At 40.5% G+C, this 17627-nt stretch overlaps 1 protein-coding gene across 1 annotated transcript in view; it reads right to left on the bottom strand.

Annotated features, from left to right (window-relative positions):
- The window catches only part of phactr1 (phosphatase and actin regulator 1), a 46556-nt gene extending 30124 nt beyond the window's left edge, over positions 1–16432 (bottom strand). The window contains exon 1 of the mRNA XM_023272302.3: positions 16094–16432. Within this exon, the coding sequence (XP_023128070.1) occupies positions 16094–16205 (112 nt within the window). The 5' untranslated portion in view covers positions 16206–16432. The remainder of the gene's footprint in view (positions 1–16093) is intronic.
- Positions 16433–17627: the final 1195 nt, after the last annotated feature.

Genomic DNA, 17627 nt, shown 5'->3' on the forward strand with positions numbered 1-17627 from the left:
ATGGAAAACATGAAATTGCCTGGGTAACCCCAAACTTTTGAACGGTGGTGTATGACTGTCTAATTAAAGGCAAGACATTTTTATTCATCAAGCAATGACTTTCTCCCTTCATTAGCCAAACACGAAGTGTCATTTTATTGTACACCCTGCCTTGTATATCAGAATTCAAATTCTCTAAACCGCATAAAAAAGAATCACAAGAAACAGAAGTGTGACAGGGATTATGGAAGGTGGATTGTACTTTTGTTTGAGGCCTTCCTTTACTCTGCACAGACGAGGGGCTCAGCAGGAGCACAAAGGTTTGCCAGGTTACAGCTCAGTGTGCTACAGACAGTAATGGACTTCATGCCTCAGTGTGTCTGACAAGTCAGGGTGCTTTCAGATATACAACAGTCTCTGGAACATACCACCACACAGTCCAGGTTTGTGTGAATGTGCATTCATACACATACATGCTGTACATGAGAGGCTGTGCAGCACCTACTTAGACCACAGGTGTTCTCGTCACATCAGAGATGGCAGCGTGTCCTCTGTTAGACAGCTTGTGGTCCTCACAGCTGTCAGATTATTTGCTATCTGTGGGACACTGAGCTCTTTACATCTGTCTCACCGGAGACCATCCCATCCAGCAGCATCTGTTCTACGGTGGCAGCAGTCTAAACATGGAGTTCCAGAATAATTCCCCGCTCTTTAGCTCACCATATACAACTGTCAGTCATGACTCCAGCAGCAGATAGGAGACCCTATATAGCCTATAGAGCTTCTCATCTCTGAGCCTTTGTACTGTCATGGATATCCACGTGTGCGTTGACTAAATCAGTCTCACCTTGACCTGCCTGAACACAGATTCACATCTCCATGGTGCTGAGTTTGCCTGATAGAGCACACAGTGAAGCCTTTTAACTTTCTTATCAAGCACTAGAAGGGTGAGAAAATAAATCAAAGAGCTGCTGAACTTCACTGTCAAAAACTATATGTTGTTGTGGTTATAGAATTTCGGATGTGTTCGTTTTAATGCCTCTGGGAAGGATACTTACTGCGTTTCTGTTTTCTCTCTTTGTGGTTAGTTTCTATCTGTCCTTTTAAGCTTATGCTAAACATTGATTGTGCTTTTGCTATTGTTACTGCAGATCAAATGTGTGCAGATCTCACAGCTGACACACCCTGATTTTTAGTTTATCCATGACTTGTACATGTAACTCTGTAACTTTTCATTTTAAAACTACAATATAAATAAAGTCTGTGTGATTTAATGGAAAACTAAGTGAAATGACGAAACTGGTTACTGATCAGGGTCCACAGGTCATGTGTCTGGGTTTCCACAGCCCTGCACTAACTGCCAAATGAAAATGCCATAATCAATATCAGCACTGTTACTGCTGGCCTGACTGAGGCTGACCCACTGTTCACAGGTCAAGCTTGCTTTTAAACCATGCCTTTAAGCTAAATGCTGCCAATTTTAACTAACAGATAAAGTATTTAGATATAGTGCCAGCTCACCCAGATCCCACAACGCATATATTTTACTTATTACCAAGAATCTGGTTTTATGTGAGAGATACACTCGAATGTTTTCTAATCTATATTCATATTTAAATCTTTTCATAAAGTTATAAGTACAGCACTGTCCCTCATACACTACCATTCAAAAGTTTGGGGTCACCCAGACAATTTCATGTTTTCCATGAAAACTCACACTTTTATTCATGTACTAACATAATTGCACAAGGGTTTTCTAATCATCAATTAGCCTTTCATCATCATTAGCTAACACAATATAGCATTAGAACACAGGAGTGATGGTTGCAGCAAATGGACCTCTGTACCTTCATTGAAAAAAAAAGATTTTTTTTTCTCAAACATAAGGACATTTCTAAGTGACCCCAAACTTTTGAACAGTAGTGTAGATGAACTTGTCCATGCAAGATTATCATTCTATTATATATATAGTACTTTCACTTTGCATTTGGTAATTGTTTCCTTGTACTTTGGTTTATTGTTTAAAAGTTATTGATTTTAGAGCTACAACAAACATTTGGTTTTATTCATTAATTGACTATCTATACATTATATTGATTTATTTGCCTTCATAAGGCCAGCACTAAATCTTGTTTTATCGCATACTCCACGTTGTTTGTCAGAATTTAAATTCTCCAAACCACATAAAAAAGAATCACAAGAAATAGAATTGTGACAGGGATTATGGAGGGTGGATGTAATAGTGTTTGAGGCCTCAGAAAGGCTGTGCACAGACGAGGGGCTCAGCAGGAGCACAAAGGTTTGGCAGATTACAGCTCAGTGTGCTGCACACAGTAATGGACTTCATCCCCATAATGAAAACAAATGCTGTAAAAAAAAAAAAAAAAAAGAAGAAGAAGAAACATTCACAAAAATCTGAAATTTTGTCCAAAATTCAAAGACATGGTCTTCAAAATGATATATCAAACATTTGAGATAACAGTAGGCTTTAGATTAACTTTTCACATTATTGGCACTGTTGTTGCGAACTTTTTTATATCACTGTACCAGCACATAATATGGGTGCAGCAAAATTTTCCACTGTGAAAAATACATTTGAGGGCGTAATACTTTTTGGTCATTTTCAATATGCATTGTAAATGATTGTTAACAGGAATTAAGGTGCAGATAAATGATATATTTCATCTTCATGAGGATGATCTGGGACATAAAAAGAGTAAAAGGTTGCTCTTCTTTAGCTATATTATATGCAGTGTTAAATTTTATTGCCATTTCTGACTCACTGCTCCAGTTTGCTGCTGCCTGATGCTGAAAGACTGAAGAGAGGCTGCTTTGCCAACCACACACCTGTCACAGCATAGGACAGGTTTCTCGGAGACTTTGTGCATTTTTAATGTTTCAATTCGAAATGTTAACGCTCTGACAGCAGAGGCTGGATTCCCAGCTAGGCTTTGGCTGCTTTTTCTGCAATACAACCAATGTATAGTATGGCTGTCTTATAATGTCTCAGTGTTTCTCACAGGCTGACAATCTACATGTGGTGGTGGGTGGTATGGTGTGACCGATGAGCATGCACAGACTCATGCAGCTTCGAGAGTGGGAGTGTAAGCTACAATTTACCGATGTACCCTAAACCCCACACAAAAGGCTGTTGACAGCCACTGCAATTCACTGGTGTTCCCTAAGTGCCTCATCAGTAGATGATGCTCAGGAGATGTGCACAAAGAAGCCTCCAGTCCCCACTCAGTTACTGCAGCAGGAGTGTGACCAAAAATGCTTTAAAAAACTGTGGAAGAAGTCTTCACATAAGAACATCAGATCTACCTCAGCTGAAACGGAGTGATTTTATCTTCCTGGGTATGTTGCTAAGAGACACACACGGCTTAATGTCAGACGCAACAGGGCAACCAATAAATATGTTAGGTTTCATACCACAGTTTTGGTTCTATGTGCAGCCAAACTTGTGGCACTCTGGAGTTCTGCAGATTAGCAGCCAGCAAATATCTGATGTTTTGATTGATTAAAGAAAAGCATCTTTCATCTGTGAGTCTTTGTATTGTAATGCTGTAACTTATACTTTATTGTCCTATGTAGATGCAGCACATGTTGCATGTGTCCCTGTACTGAAAGAGAGATCAATCTCTATTTCTTCTATATTTGGTGTTTCTTGGAATTCTTCTGTTTTCAAATCAAGGTCTAAGAGCCGAGGTGCAGAGGACCCTTTGAATCAAACTTGTAATACGGCTTTTGACTTTCCAGAAACAAAGTTGAGTTACGGAGTGTAGACAGTTTTCACTGGGATTTCTTTCTACTTGAACACTGGTCCACTCTCTGGTCACCTCCCGCCTGGATTACTGCACCTCTCTTTACTCTCTGGTCTCCCTCTCAAGTCCCTCCATAAACTCAGAATGCTGCAGCCCAGATCATCACCAGGACACCTTCTCTCCATCACATCACCCCTGTCCTAGAACAACTTCACTGGCTCCCAGTCCTAAACATCATCTATAAAACCGTGCTGCTAGCCTTCAAGGCCCTCCATAACCTCACCCCTCCGTACCTCACTGAACTCCTCCACATAAACACACCCAGCTGGACACTCAGATCATCTTCCTTCTTCAACCTCACCATCCCTCCTGCCTCTATGACCACTATGGGCTCCAGAGCCTTCAGCCGCTCTGCCCCACCCCTCTGGAACTCCCTCTCACCTGACATCTGAAACATCGACACACTGCACATTTTCAAATCCCATCTCAAAACCCACCTGTTCAAACAAGCATATACTCACTTTGACTTCCATTCCTCTTTTTTCTTCTGTTTTTTAAACCTGCTAAATTTCCTTCTTTCAAACTTTTTACATCTTTAAGTTTTATATTGTTAACGTGAATGTGTTTTAACTTTGTTTACTTTGTATGGTGCCCTTGGGTGTTTTGAAAGGAAAATAAAATGTATTATTACATTATTATTATTACTTGGATGACAATTAACAGTGAGGTTAGACTTGAAAAAGCAGGACATAATCTTGAGAATAGATCGACTGATTCTGAGTTCTTCAAAAGTCAGCATGACAAATTCAATTCCACTCAGATCTACTATATTGGACTGGTGATTGAAATGCACAAAATACAAGTCAAACTGCTTGTATGGTAGTGGTAAAAAATGTTTTTCATAATGTACTGTCAAAGTTTTAGGCAGTAAAAGTAAAGTGTAGGTATTTTTGGGAGAACTTTTTGGGAGTTTTTCTGTGGATTCATTCTGTCTCAGTGTCGTCCGTCTCTTCATGTAAGCCCAGAATGACTCCATGGTGTTGAGGACATTCTGGGGGCCTGACCTCCTTGCTTTTCTTGTCTCTGAAGACAGTTCTTTATGACTCTGGCTCTTCAGTACATTTGAGCTTACTGCTGTGATGCAGAGTGAATTTAGGACAATTTAATGTCTCCCTTATGGTACTGCTTAGTGCATAGTAGATCGAATCTATACATCTGAAGTGCTTAATGCTTTTGGTATTGTGTGTTTTAGAGTGTCTATAAAAGGTATTCCCCTCTGGGCTCTGACTTTGACACTCCAGAACATTCACCATGATGTCTATTAGTCATTTCTGTGTAGCTCTGGTTTTGTTTTTCTGATAATTGTCTTGCTGGAAAATGAAAAACCTTTGTCCAGTTAACTTTAGAGTCTCCCACATGCCTTCTAGTGAACTCTAGTTGAGATTTCATATGAGCTTTTTTTAACAGTGGCTTTCTCTTTGCCATCCTCCCATAAAGCTTCGACCGGTGAAGAACAGGCAACATTTGTTGTGTGCACAATCGCTCCCATCTCAGCTACTGAAGCTTGTCATTTCTTCTGAGCAGTCATAGTTGTCTTGGTGGCCTACATTACTCGTCTCTTTCAACCATCACCCACTTATGAAGGACATCCCTGCTTAAGGCAGATTTATGCATGTGCTATATTCCTTCCATTTCTTAATGATGGATTTGACAATATTCCAAAAGATATTCAGTGACTTGGAAATTTTCTTGTATCCATCCCAAAACTTATGCTTTTCAATAACCTCTCCAAAAGAGTGTCCTTTTGTCTTCATGGTATAGTTGTAGCCAGAAGTACAGATTCAACAATGACTGAACCTTCCAGATACATTGTACTGCCATCACTTGAGTGCTCTGCACTCAAACAATCTCCACTACCTGTGTGACTTCTAACACCAACTGACTCCACCTGTTGAATTATGTGAGTGACTCTGAAGGTAGTGAATACTTCTGCTGTCACTTACTTTACATTTGACCAAATGACCAAGATTCAATGTTGAAAAGCAACAAAATTTGAGAACTTCCAAGTTGGGGGGCAAATACTTTTGATAGTCTCGGTATTTTGCGAACTGACCCTTCAATTGAGCTACTCATGGTTTAAGCATTGTCTTTATGATTTATGTCATACTGGAGAGCTAAATAGCCTCCCCTTTTCTCCACTGACCCTCCTGTCTATTTCTGATGACTATCCATTACCTCACATATCATCTTCTTATCCCATCTGGGCTTCTGTCTCCATCAGGCAAAAAATATTAATCATTTTCTGACCCTTGATGGTGGTGCTGCTAATTCGGGCCCCGGACTGAGACTATGATCCTGACAGAGATTTAGTATGCAAAATGAATGTGCTGTTCTGCTGCTGAGACAGTAAGGTGGAGACCTGCTGTCTGGGGACTAAAACAGGTCTCCTCTCTCATCTTTTCTCCATCACTCTCTTTTCTTTTACCACCACTTTCCTGCCAGTTCACTTAGTCACCAAATACATCTCTGATTAAGACATTTGCTGGCAGCGACGCCACTGAGGAATCGCCTTGTCAACCCTGAGGGTGGCAAAGCTCTGGGTGTTCATGGGTGACAGATTTTAATTGTTTTTTATTTGGAAGCATCCTGAGTAGAGACGATGTTAGAGGCTTCCCATGCAGTGTTTTGTAGATAATTAGCTGCACAGCAAGAGCACTGCCCAGTTCACTGCACCTCAACTTCACAGCACTGCCCTTCAGGCAAGACTCAAGTGGAACAGAGTGGCACCACTTCCATTGGTTTCCAGAGGATAAACCACACAAAGGTCATAAATGATCAATAGGCAGGTGACAGGGACATTCAGAGCCATCTGATATATAGAACATCAAAAAAAATTTGAAAATAGTCGATAAGCAAATGGCTTTCATCATAGGCTGTATATAAAAAATGAATGTAGTGACTGTAATGTCAGTTACTGGTTTATGAACTATGATTTTGAGGCAGCAAATTTGGAATTTGGTGGTTTTCATCTTAATTTTTTGAAACCGAACACAAGGAACGAGTGGTGAATCTGACTGAAAGCTCAGTGACTCTCTGCAGGCCGATATGGTAACCGACTTGTTAATCACAAGGTAGGCCTGCACTAAAAGGTACCCTGCTTTATCATCGATTTCATTCTAAATAGGACCATACTTCACAAAATAAACAGTCTAAACTGCATTAAAACAACACAAAAACGAGCGACTGAGGCCATGAGTGTCAATTTTCTAAGAACTTCTGTTTTTTGCAAAGTGATAATTCGACTGTAAGAAAGAAGGAATGAAGATTTAAAAACACGCTGAAAGTCAGTAATACAGATCCAACTTTCATACACAGTTTATGTTTTTTTTTTTAATCAAATTCAGAATATTTTACTAAATGTTGATAATATCAACATAATGCCTTGATAGTGAGGGACAGTTAACTAAAACTTTGCAAGCACATTTTGCTAACTGACTGCTAAAATTTTTCTCAAATTTTGAGAACACACAGGGAGGTGAAGTCCATCAATGCTAAGGTAAACAGCACAATTCTTTTCCATTATATCATGCTTTATTCCCTACATGCCAATCCTGACAAATAGCTAAATGGCTATTTACCATTTAGTTTCATTTTCTTTATATCTTGCAAAGTCACATATAACTGAAGGATTGTGTACACAAAAAGATTCTAAACAAGCCTGATATCATCCTGGTGAAGGCAGGATATGTGAGGAATAAAATGCAACATATTGGGAAAGAGATGTGTGACTTGTTTAATTTTGATGAGCCTTTGTAAAATTAACAAAAAAATAATAAAAAATCTGTTCGTTTGGCTGACAAGGTAGAATTAAAATGTGTGTGACCCTATTCCATCAGTCAGTGTTTAAATGTGGAAACACCAAAACTGGAGTTACAAGGCTTTCTAGTGACAACGTGAGCTACTGTGTCTGATTTGGTCTCTGCTGGTCTCTTCTTCTTTCTCCATCTGTCTAGAAATGTGTTGGCATGAGCACCAACACCAAACACAGGGGAACAGCGCTAAATAATGTGTGATGTGATGAGGAAGGACAAAGAAAGTCTGTGAGTTCAAAGGCAACATGAAGTTCAATGTTTTTTCTTCCTCTAACACTTTCTTTATCTTCTTCTCTCTCGCTGCCATTCACTGTTCAAAGCCTCTCCCCCCCCCCTCCTCTCTCTGACTGGACCTGCTATCTGCTGAATTAATAGAAAGTGACAGAACAGCAGAGCCTGTAGGAGAGAGAGAGAGAGAGAGAGAGAGAGAGAGAGAGAGAGAGAGAGAGAGAGAGAGAGAGAGAGTGTGTGTGTGTGTGTGTGTGTGTGTGCATCTCTGTAAATGTGTGAATGTGAGACAGGGATATGAGTCACCCCTCTCTCTCCTCCCTCTCTCTGTCTCCTGTATGCTCATCTGTTTTGATAGGTGGCCTTCACCAATACAGACAGCATACTTAAGTGAAAAAACACACCAACCTGGATCTCCGGTTGCCTTTTGTGGTTTGGTGGCATATTTGTCTATACGCCACCAAACCACGTAAGATACGTAAATACGTAAAGAGCCCAGGAATGAACCACAAGGGGACACACTTGCAACTATCACAGGGGGGGACAAATATCAAAGGAGAGCTCCCAGACAGGCTGCAGAGCAAAGAGGAGTACGATACAATAGGCAAGAAATAAGAGATTAAGATCCAGAAATGACATTAACACACCTAAACCATAGCAATCTAAATGAAATGAAACCCAACCCAATCTGAATTTATCACAATAAAAGTTTAACTATAAAAGCAAGATAATGACATAAGCGCTTGTTTTTGTTAGCAGCTGTGATAGTGAGTATCATTATGGCAAAATGCAGTCTTGGAGAGACCTACTGTAGTGGTTACTACTATAAAGGTGGAATTAGGTATTTTGGCTGATGCTTATCTGTCAGTCTGTTTGTGGACGGATTTTGTCAATACAATTATCAAAAGTGTATAACATGTAATCATGAAACTTTACAGGTATGCAGCTGAGATCAAAATGAAGGTCCAGTTTGAAGATGGGTGTGATCCAACCCATAGTTCCTGACTACTTACTACATTATTATATGAGTATACACCACCGTTCAAAAGTTTGGGGTCACCCAGACAATTTCATGTTTTCCATGAGAATTCACACTTTTATTCATGTGCTAACATAACTGCACAAGGGTTTTCTAATCATCAATTAGCCTTTCAACACTATTAGCTAACACAATGTAGCATTAGAACACAGGAGTGATGGTTGCTGGAAATGTTCCTCTGTACCTCTATGTAGATATTCCATTAAAAATCAGCTGTTTCCAGCTAGAATAGTCATTTACCACATTAACAATGTCTAGACTGTATCTCTGATTCATTTAATGTTATCTTCAATGAAAAAAACTGCTTTTCTTTCAAAAATAAGGACATTTCTAAGTGACTTTAAACTTTTGAACGGTAGTGTACATTGACAGACTTCACAGCTGGTGTAATGTCATTGCAAGATGGTCTCTACTTGTCCACATAAATACATCGCAAATCAGTCAAAAGAAACGTTTAATCATCAAAGCTAGCATAGTCTGGAATTATCTTCACTTTGTAAAAGAAAAAATGTTATCAATAATACTCATCCCAAAAAGTAGAAATACAGTAAAAATGTATGAAAGCTGGACCAAGGAAAATGTAATCTGTAAAAAAAATATGTGCCACAGTTTCTTTTTGTATATCTGCCAACATACACATATGTGTAATGAGCGACTGCTGGTCTGTTTCATGTCAGTCTGTACTAAAGTAACTGGAAAAAATGCTCTCTTCCTATAAAAACACGGACTTATACTAATTAACAGTTTAACTTGTGACAATTTCCAAATAACAGCCTCATTAAAAATATATTCAAGCTTTAAAAATAGGTGCTGATGGCTAACATCTATCTCACCCTGTAAACACTCAGCTGTGGTGACACGTTAATCCTTTGGCCAAATTTAGTTTTCTGGTTTCAGTAACCCACAAACATGACGGAGAGAAAGCTCACACTCCCAAAGTTCTTTCCAGGAAGCCTACATGGGAATTATATTGTGGGACTTGAACCTTCCTGATGTATCCAGTGCAGCTAACATTGCAGAGAAACAGCAGAAAACAGCTAGCTGAAATGAAAACATCAGCATCGATCCTCTAAGACAGAAGTGAGAAACATTTTTCACCACAGTTTACCTGAAGAACGCACAATTCAATGCAACCACAGCACACTACATTTTAATGCTGCTTAATCTCAACTCGAAACATGCCCTCTGTGCAGTATTGGTAGAGTAGGCTGCGGGTATCACTATCACGCTCGCTGACATAAGGGCGATGAATGCAACAAGTTCAGACATGCTGACTAAGGGCTGTGAGGAAGCATTGTGGGCATTAACAATCGCCAAAGCTGTGTGTTGAACTCATACTGCATAGTAATTCAGGGCAGAAATATAGTGTTTCCTACTCAAACAGTGAAAACACGAGGGCAAAAGTAACCTGAGGGTTGCTCTTACTAACAGTTGATTAATAATTCATTAAGGATTTCTAAATAGTTAATCTTTCATAAAGCCACTGAGCCACTGTTTATAAAGGATGCCTGGTTAGAAAGCAGCAGCGATACATTATACACAAAAAAAAAATCACAATACATATTAAATGCACTTGGTTGTTCAGGGTTGTATTGTCCCAGCACACAAAAAAAATCTACATAAATTAAAATGCTGATAAGACTGCTCCTGGAAATTCTCAGAAAACAACCAAAGGAAGCATCAAATATTGGGGAAAATTTGTATTTTCACCGTGTGAGTGTTAATTGGCAGAAATGTTTCCAAACAGAACAAAACTGCTCAATGCAGCACTGTGTTTTCATGGCATACTCTGTGGAGCATAATGTTGCTTCAGACAGATTATTAGCTACCAACATCAGCTTGACATTGAGGCCAGTATTTCTTACACGCTGACTTTTCGGTGGGGTTCTCCCAGAATCATCATCGTTGCCACTCAGATTGTTCTCTCAAAGAGCAAAGCCCTCTCTTCCAAATCTAACTGCATACCCATTTGCAAAAAAAATCCTTCACAATAGTGTACAAAATAAATAAAATACTATTACAATGCAGTTTGGGATTTGTAAACAACTCGAAAAAGTAGATGGAGTTAAACTAACCAAACCAAACAACACAACTGAGTATGACGGGACGATAAACCAAATTTAACAAAGCAGCAACAGTATGAATCTCAGTAAGAATGTGTTACCGACCTAAAATTTCACTCATGGCTTTCAATTAATAAAAAACATCTAAAATAACATCAAAAATAATAAAACTGAAAGCTACAAGCACTGACATCAACCAGCCAATCAGGCCAAAGTTGTGACTCTGGCAGCAACAAATTTTTCACTATGTATTTGTCACTGATTGAAAAGACTGAAAAGACAACATATTTTTAGGTGACACCCTTCGATTTGCGTGTTTTGTCGAAAGAACAGGACAAACCATTCTGTTGCAGTGACATAGAACAAAGAAAAATAGCACATGCCAACATTTTAGAAGCTGGTGTTTTGTCTATTTTTATTGAGTTACTTTGAAATATACTAATCAAATAATACAGAAATACAGAATCTTCACCTTGTCGCACTGAAATTGGTTCAAGCAAAAATATAAAAAGTAAAGTAGCAAAGTAGGAAATCAGCTTAATAGGTGTGTTCTTCTTTTATGAAACTATAAATACACAGCCCACGTCTAACACTGAGCATCATAGTGTGACAATCAGCTGCAACAGCAAACAAGCAGCCGATGGTGTTTTCTTGTACACCACACTTCTATATGCTCCTGCCCTCTGTCATCACACTAGCTGAGAGACCCTCGCACTGTCTTGGGTAATAACTTAGGTCTGAGTCATTTGCCTTCCTTGGCTCAGGGTTTCTGTTTCAGCACAATGAGCAGCTTGTCTGAGCTGAATGGACGGACGCCAGCGGAGGAAGAGGGAAGGGTTTGTGTGTTCGGTGGGAGGCAGTGGAAGAGCTCCTCTGCATTTAAAGCTCTCACACCTCTTCTCTGTGCTTTTGCATTCTGCCCAGGTAGGTTTGGCAATCTGCTGCTCAAGGCCTGCCTAATGTATGCAGACAGCAGTGCTGATGTATGAGCATGAGTCGGAGCAAATAAAGAGAAACAAAAGAGTAATACTCAGATAGTGGGAGGTGGTGTGAGCACTGTTCTCACCATATTCTGTGGACGACAGCCAACTCTGGTTCTCTTGAACTGTGCCAGTCTTTATGGTGCTACAATTTAAATGGCTCCATTATGCCATCCTATCCTTCTTCTCAAAGCCTTCCTGCTCCTCCACCTCCTCTCATTTAAGCCCTCTTTGTCTTGGTCTTTCATTCAGGTCTGTATTAGAGTCTCTGTGTTTGAATGAGAATGTGGTAATGCCTGCGTCTTGGTCTTTGTGGGAAGGGCTAAGCTCTAACTGAGCTGACCTGGATTTACATCGCTGGAGCAGCACTGTGCTGCCTGGGATCTGGACTGACTCAAGACGACAGAATGCTGAAACTCAACAACACAGGCTTTGAAACTGATCTGGTCTAATTAATGGCCACAAAACAAACAAACAAAGAAAAAAGAATTCAGTTTTTAAGATTTGCTCAGTGCTCGATCGACTTGCACATCCTTTATCATGAATGACTAACATAATGCATATTGTGCTGGCCAATCTTCAGCCACACCCACAAAACCTGACTGTAAAACAGCTTTAAAAGCTAATTTGTGCTTTTGATATTACCACAATCAATGTGCAAGAAGTTGTTTCTACTGACAGACACACAGAGCATCATCAGTTGAAGCTCCTCAGAGTTTTCAGATCTCCTGCTGTAAAAATCCAGCTATTACCTTGTTACCATGTTACCATGTCCATATGGGGTTTTTATATGCTAGGAGGCAGATTACGAGTGAGATAAGCAGTCAACACCATGACTGAGCATTTCAACCTTCAAAGTCCAGTGTCTAAAGACAGTCTCAAAAACACAGATTCAGACTGTTGGGGTGAAAAAGGAAAGATGCTGTTAATTTTCAGTACTGCAGTAATTTACTGTATTCTTCTTCTTCTGCATTGGTTTTCAGTTCAAACATGTCTGGCTGAAGTACTCCAGTATTACAACTAGCAATGGTGTTCTGCAGAGTAGTGTTACCATGTTTGAACAGAGTCAAAGCTGAGCTGATGTGGTCCAGCTGTGGAGGGGTAGCTGAAAATAGAGGAGGGAAATTTATAGTTCTGGATGTTCCAAAGGAAGAAACCATGAAAGGAATATTTTTTATGGAAAACAGTTCTAAAAATGTAATTTTGATACACAGTATTGTTCAACCAACAACTGGAGAGGGACTTAAAGCCTCTTTTAGCTCACTGTTTTGGTTTTACAGCACATTTACTGTCAGTATCGCTGCTCCCATCTGCCTCATTGCAGACAAATTCAAAAACAATTAGCAGCGAAACAAGAAGATATTTTTAGGAAAGAAACAGGCGCTACATGCAAATTGAGTAATTTAAATTCATCACAGGAACACAAACACTGCTCCAATAAATGCTGATGATGCTTGTTTCTGCAGGAAGTGTAAGTAGGCAAATGTTTGCCAACACATTAGCCATTACAATGACCAAAGGCTAAAGTGCATCTGAGCTGTTTGTACGCTAAATTGGTTTGGAGTTATATGCCTCCAAGTGTCCACAAAGAGACGGATACAGCTCTGAATCCTCCACCTGATTAAACAACTAAGCAGATCATTTGTCTCCCAACTGACGCAAGTGTTTTCTGATCTAACATGATATTGTTTGTTAACACTCTCTTCAGCAATTATTCATATGACTGTGTTGTGTGAGGAAGTTTGGTTGAGCTTAGGTGCAGAAACTATGATTAAGCTTAAGTAATGAAAGAGATAGGGGCAAAACACAGCAGCATTGACTGTCTTTAGGAAAGAGAAAAATCAAGGATGGTCTCCATTGTTCAGGTTGCGCAAAGTGTTAGTCATCCATTTACCACAGCCATCTCCCTCTGATGTTTTGTGATACTAACCCAAGTTATATTTGTATTTGTGCAACCAAACTCGAAATAAATCTCTAGTGAAGTCTACCTACATGTCACTTACCAGTTAAAAACTTTAAAGTAACTTAAAAAGAAATTAATACAAAAACTGTGGCCAGGATGCTAGCAAATGGCAGTAAAGTACCACAGTCACAAGTCAACACTAATGAGCATCTCAGCCTGGTTCTATGATGAACCTGGCTGAAGAGGGTTGGGCTAAACAGGTCAACAACAAGCCGTCTGGCAAAGCCACAGTGATAAACTCTTGTTTACTAAGCCCAATACTCACATACACACAGCCTCCCACACACATATGTACACCATTCAAGCATGCATAGTAACACACACAAACACACACATGCACACTAAACATGGAAGGAATATGTGTCACATGTGAATGGTGACACACATCAAAGACAAGAGTGGGCTGGATTTATGCAAAACAACAGCAGCTAAACACACAAACATGAAGTAAAAGGGAATCAAGGGAGTGGGTGGGCAGATGGCTTCAGTGGTGACAAGAAAGATGAGATTAGTCCAAAAATAATATTGGGGGAAGAGAGAAAAGGAAGGAGAAGAACACAGGAATGCTTCATGGTCCTGCATTAAGGCATAAAGAAAGATATTCCTGTCTTGGCATAGCTGGCAGTGCCCGCTGGATTCTCGGTGATCCCACGCCAGCCTCATGCAGCTGCAGACTGCCCTGCTCTGTTTTCAGCTAATAGCCAGGAGCAGCAGTGTTAGCACGACACAGCAACCTTCCCCCTCCTTCAGATTCAAGCCATGCCTGATGGAGAGCCTGACACAAAGCTCCAAGAAGAAACAGTGTTATTCATATTGGGGAGGCTCGGCCAATCTGGCTGAGAGGAGGTGCTGCGTTTAATAGGAAACAAAATGGAGAGGAAGACTGTTGAGGGCCAGAGAGAGGGCAGCTGAGAGAGATTATGAGTAGGTGGGTCTGAACACTATGAGTCATAAAGGTCTAAGCAGGCTAAAAGGGGGCATATTACAGGGCTACTATGTGAGTAATTCCTGATCTCATTAAGATTTATGTAAGGCTGGTTTTCACATACATTGCTCACCTCTGCTTGCGGCAGGAAAAGAGCTTCACAACAAAAACAGACGTGTTTTATTTGACATATATGCATTCAAATTGTGTGCAGCTGCATGTTTGATAGAATAGTGGTGGAAAAATCAGAACAACAGCAAAGCAGGGAATTTTTCTAGCGTTGGCATCTGTCTGAAATGGAAATATAGGCTTGAGTCTCGCCTAGACTACCAGGCTATACACACCATGTGACTGGGATTTGTCACATCGGCCAATTCTGGGGGAGGGTCGATCGCAATCGAATGCAGTAGCCCATTGTAAAAAAAAAAAAAAAGAAAAAAAAGGAGTCGTCTTATATGTTTAATGTGGATATCAATGGAGAAATGCTGATTCTGTTGGAACTCTTTGGGCTCGGTTCACCTATTCTGCTCGGTGGTGTTTTCAGCACCGAGGGGCCGTGGACAGCTCCACGGATGTGATATTACAGCAGCCTCCCTCCGGGATCCTAACGGCAGAAAGTGCCTCTTCTCACATCAACAGAAATCAATCAAGACCTGCAAAACGAGCATAGATCTAGCTGTAAACCACTAACCAGATGCCGATAACCCAGCCTTCGTGACAGCGTATCATCGTGACCATGGCAACAAAGGAAACAATAAGTTATCTGCCCAGTTTTCACGCAGACACACTGGGCTTGAGCCACCACGTTTGGCGAGGATCTGGCATGCAGAGCATCCATTCTTCACCTTTCTCCAAACGCATTGACAACAACTGCATTTTAGCCCGAGGCTGCCAAGTTCACACATTTCACTGCAGCCGACAATCAAGGCGGAGTCTGCTCGGAGCAATAGCAGCCAGTCGTCCATAGGGATAATTGGCTTCTCCTCTGCACGCCACATATCACACGCATAGTTGGGATAAAAGTCAGTCTGTGTGGAGAAATCTTCCCGCTCATCCGCATGACTCACTGTGAGCTTACCGTCCACCAAGATGCAGCTGAGCACCATGGGTACCGACGGAGCTGCACAATGAAAGCCCAAAGTCATGCTGATGCGTGGGAACTGTCACTAAGCGGTGAAGCAATTTCTCTCACAGCCAGAACCGATTCACTACAATATTCCCCAGTGGCTGCTGTCCAGACATGCGGCGGAGAGCATCCGTGTCGCTGGCGAGCTGCCTACCTGTCTCCAGGTGCAGAGAGATCCTCGCCTCGTTGATGTAAGGCGTGTCACTCTTGGACCGGACCCTCCGGATCGGTCTGCGGTCTACCTCCTCCTCCGGGGCCGCCGCCATGTTCGGCCAGCCGGGCAGCGTCCACTGGCGACCGGCGGGACTGCGAGAGAATCGGCGCCGCAGCAGCAGCAGCAGCAGCAGCAGCCACTCGTGCACCCGCCCGGGCAGACGGTGTAGGAGGAGGGCGGTCTATTGTAATGGTGATGGAGGGGAGGAGGGAGAGAGAGGAGGGAGAGGAGAGATGGAGATGGGAGGCTTGATGAGCTTCTGCTCCTTTCTTTTCCTGTAAGACAGCTCCACCTGCTCAAGTTCCAACTCCACGTTGACAAAACACTGACCAATGAAAAGCGATAGACTACAGTGACCTCAAACACATCATTTTCACTGCCTTATGCGGCTCATACAGAGCTGAAATGATCAGTGAACCTGACCCAACGTCAGATTAATTAAAACCAATTTTGGTAAGTGATTAAAATGTCATTAATCAAGCAAAAATGCCAAACATGGTCAAGTCTCAGCCTCTCAAATGGTGGGATTTGCAGCATATCAGACAATTTTATAGAAGACTCTCTCTCTCTCTCTCTCTCTCTCCATATACATATACATATACACACATACATACATACATACATACATACATACATACATACATACATACATACATACATACATACATACATACATACATACATACATACATACATACATACATACATACATACATACATACATACATACATACATACATACATACATGTGTGTACGTCGTCATCCCAACGCTACACATAGTGGAAGGAAAATGTATATCTCCTCTCACCAGTGCAAAACAGTAACCATGACAGTACAAAATACACATACCATACATACCAAGACAGAACACGTTTTGTGTGTTAAAAAAGTGGAAAAAAAGAATAAAATAATTTAGTGCTACATAACCACAATAAATAAAAGTACAAGTAAATAGTAACTGATGACTGTGAACTTTTAAGCTTTGACAAAACAAGGCATTTGAAAATGCAGCGTCAAGTTCCTGGAAACTCTTTTCTGACATTGTACACACAGATTCATCAGTTATTCAGACACACAATTGCCCAATTAATTGACCATGAAAAGACATAATATATGGTGATCTAAAATAATGAAAATAGTCAAAGACTGCTGCTATATTTTAGTTTATGGACTATATTTTAATGCATCTTGCGGAAAAATGACTAGTTGCTTAATGCATCTCAGTCTTAGCTGCAGGATTAAAAAAGGTTCATAAGTCACTTACATACCAATCACTTTTATTAGTATTTTAGAAAAAACAAAAATGACAACAAAATAAGGTTAAGACTTAATATTACACATTACCTTGCTCTATCCTTATAATGACGACAGCCTCCTATAGGACTTTATGAAATGCTCACTTATCTGTCATGGAAGATATATAGTATACAATATATAAACACTTACTATTTTCCATGTGGGCACCTCTTTCAA

The sequence above is a fragment of the Amphiprion ocellaris genome, chromosome 2, assembly GCF_022539595.1.
Source record: "Amphiprion ocellaris isolate individual 3 ecotype Okinawa chromosome 2, ASM2253959v1, whole genome shotgun sequence".
In the NCBI taxonomy this organism is placed as follows: Eukaryota; Metazoa; Chordata; class Actinopteri; family Pomacentridae; genus Amphiprion; species Amphiprion ocellaris.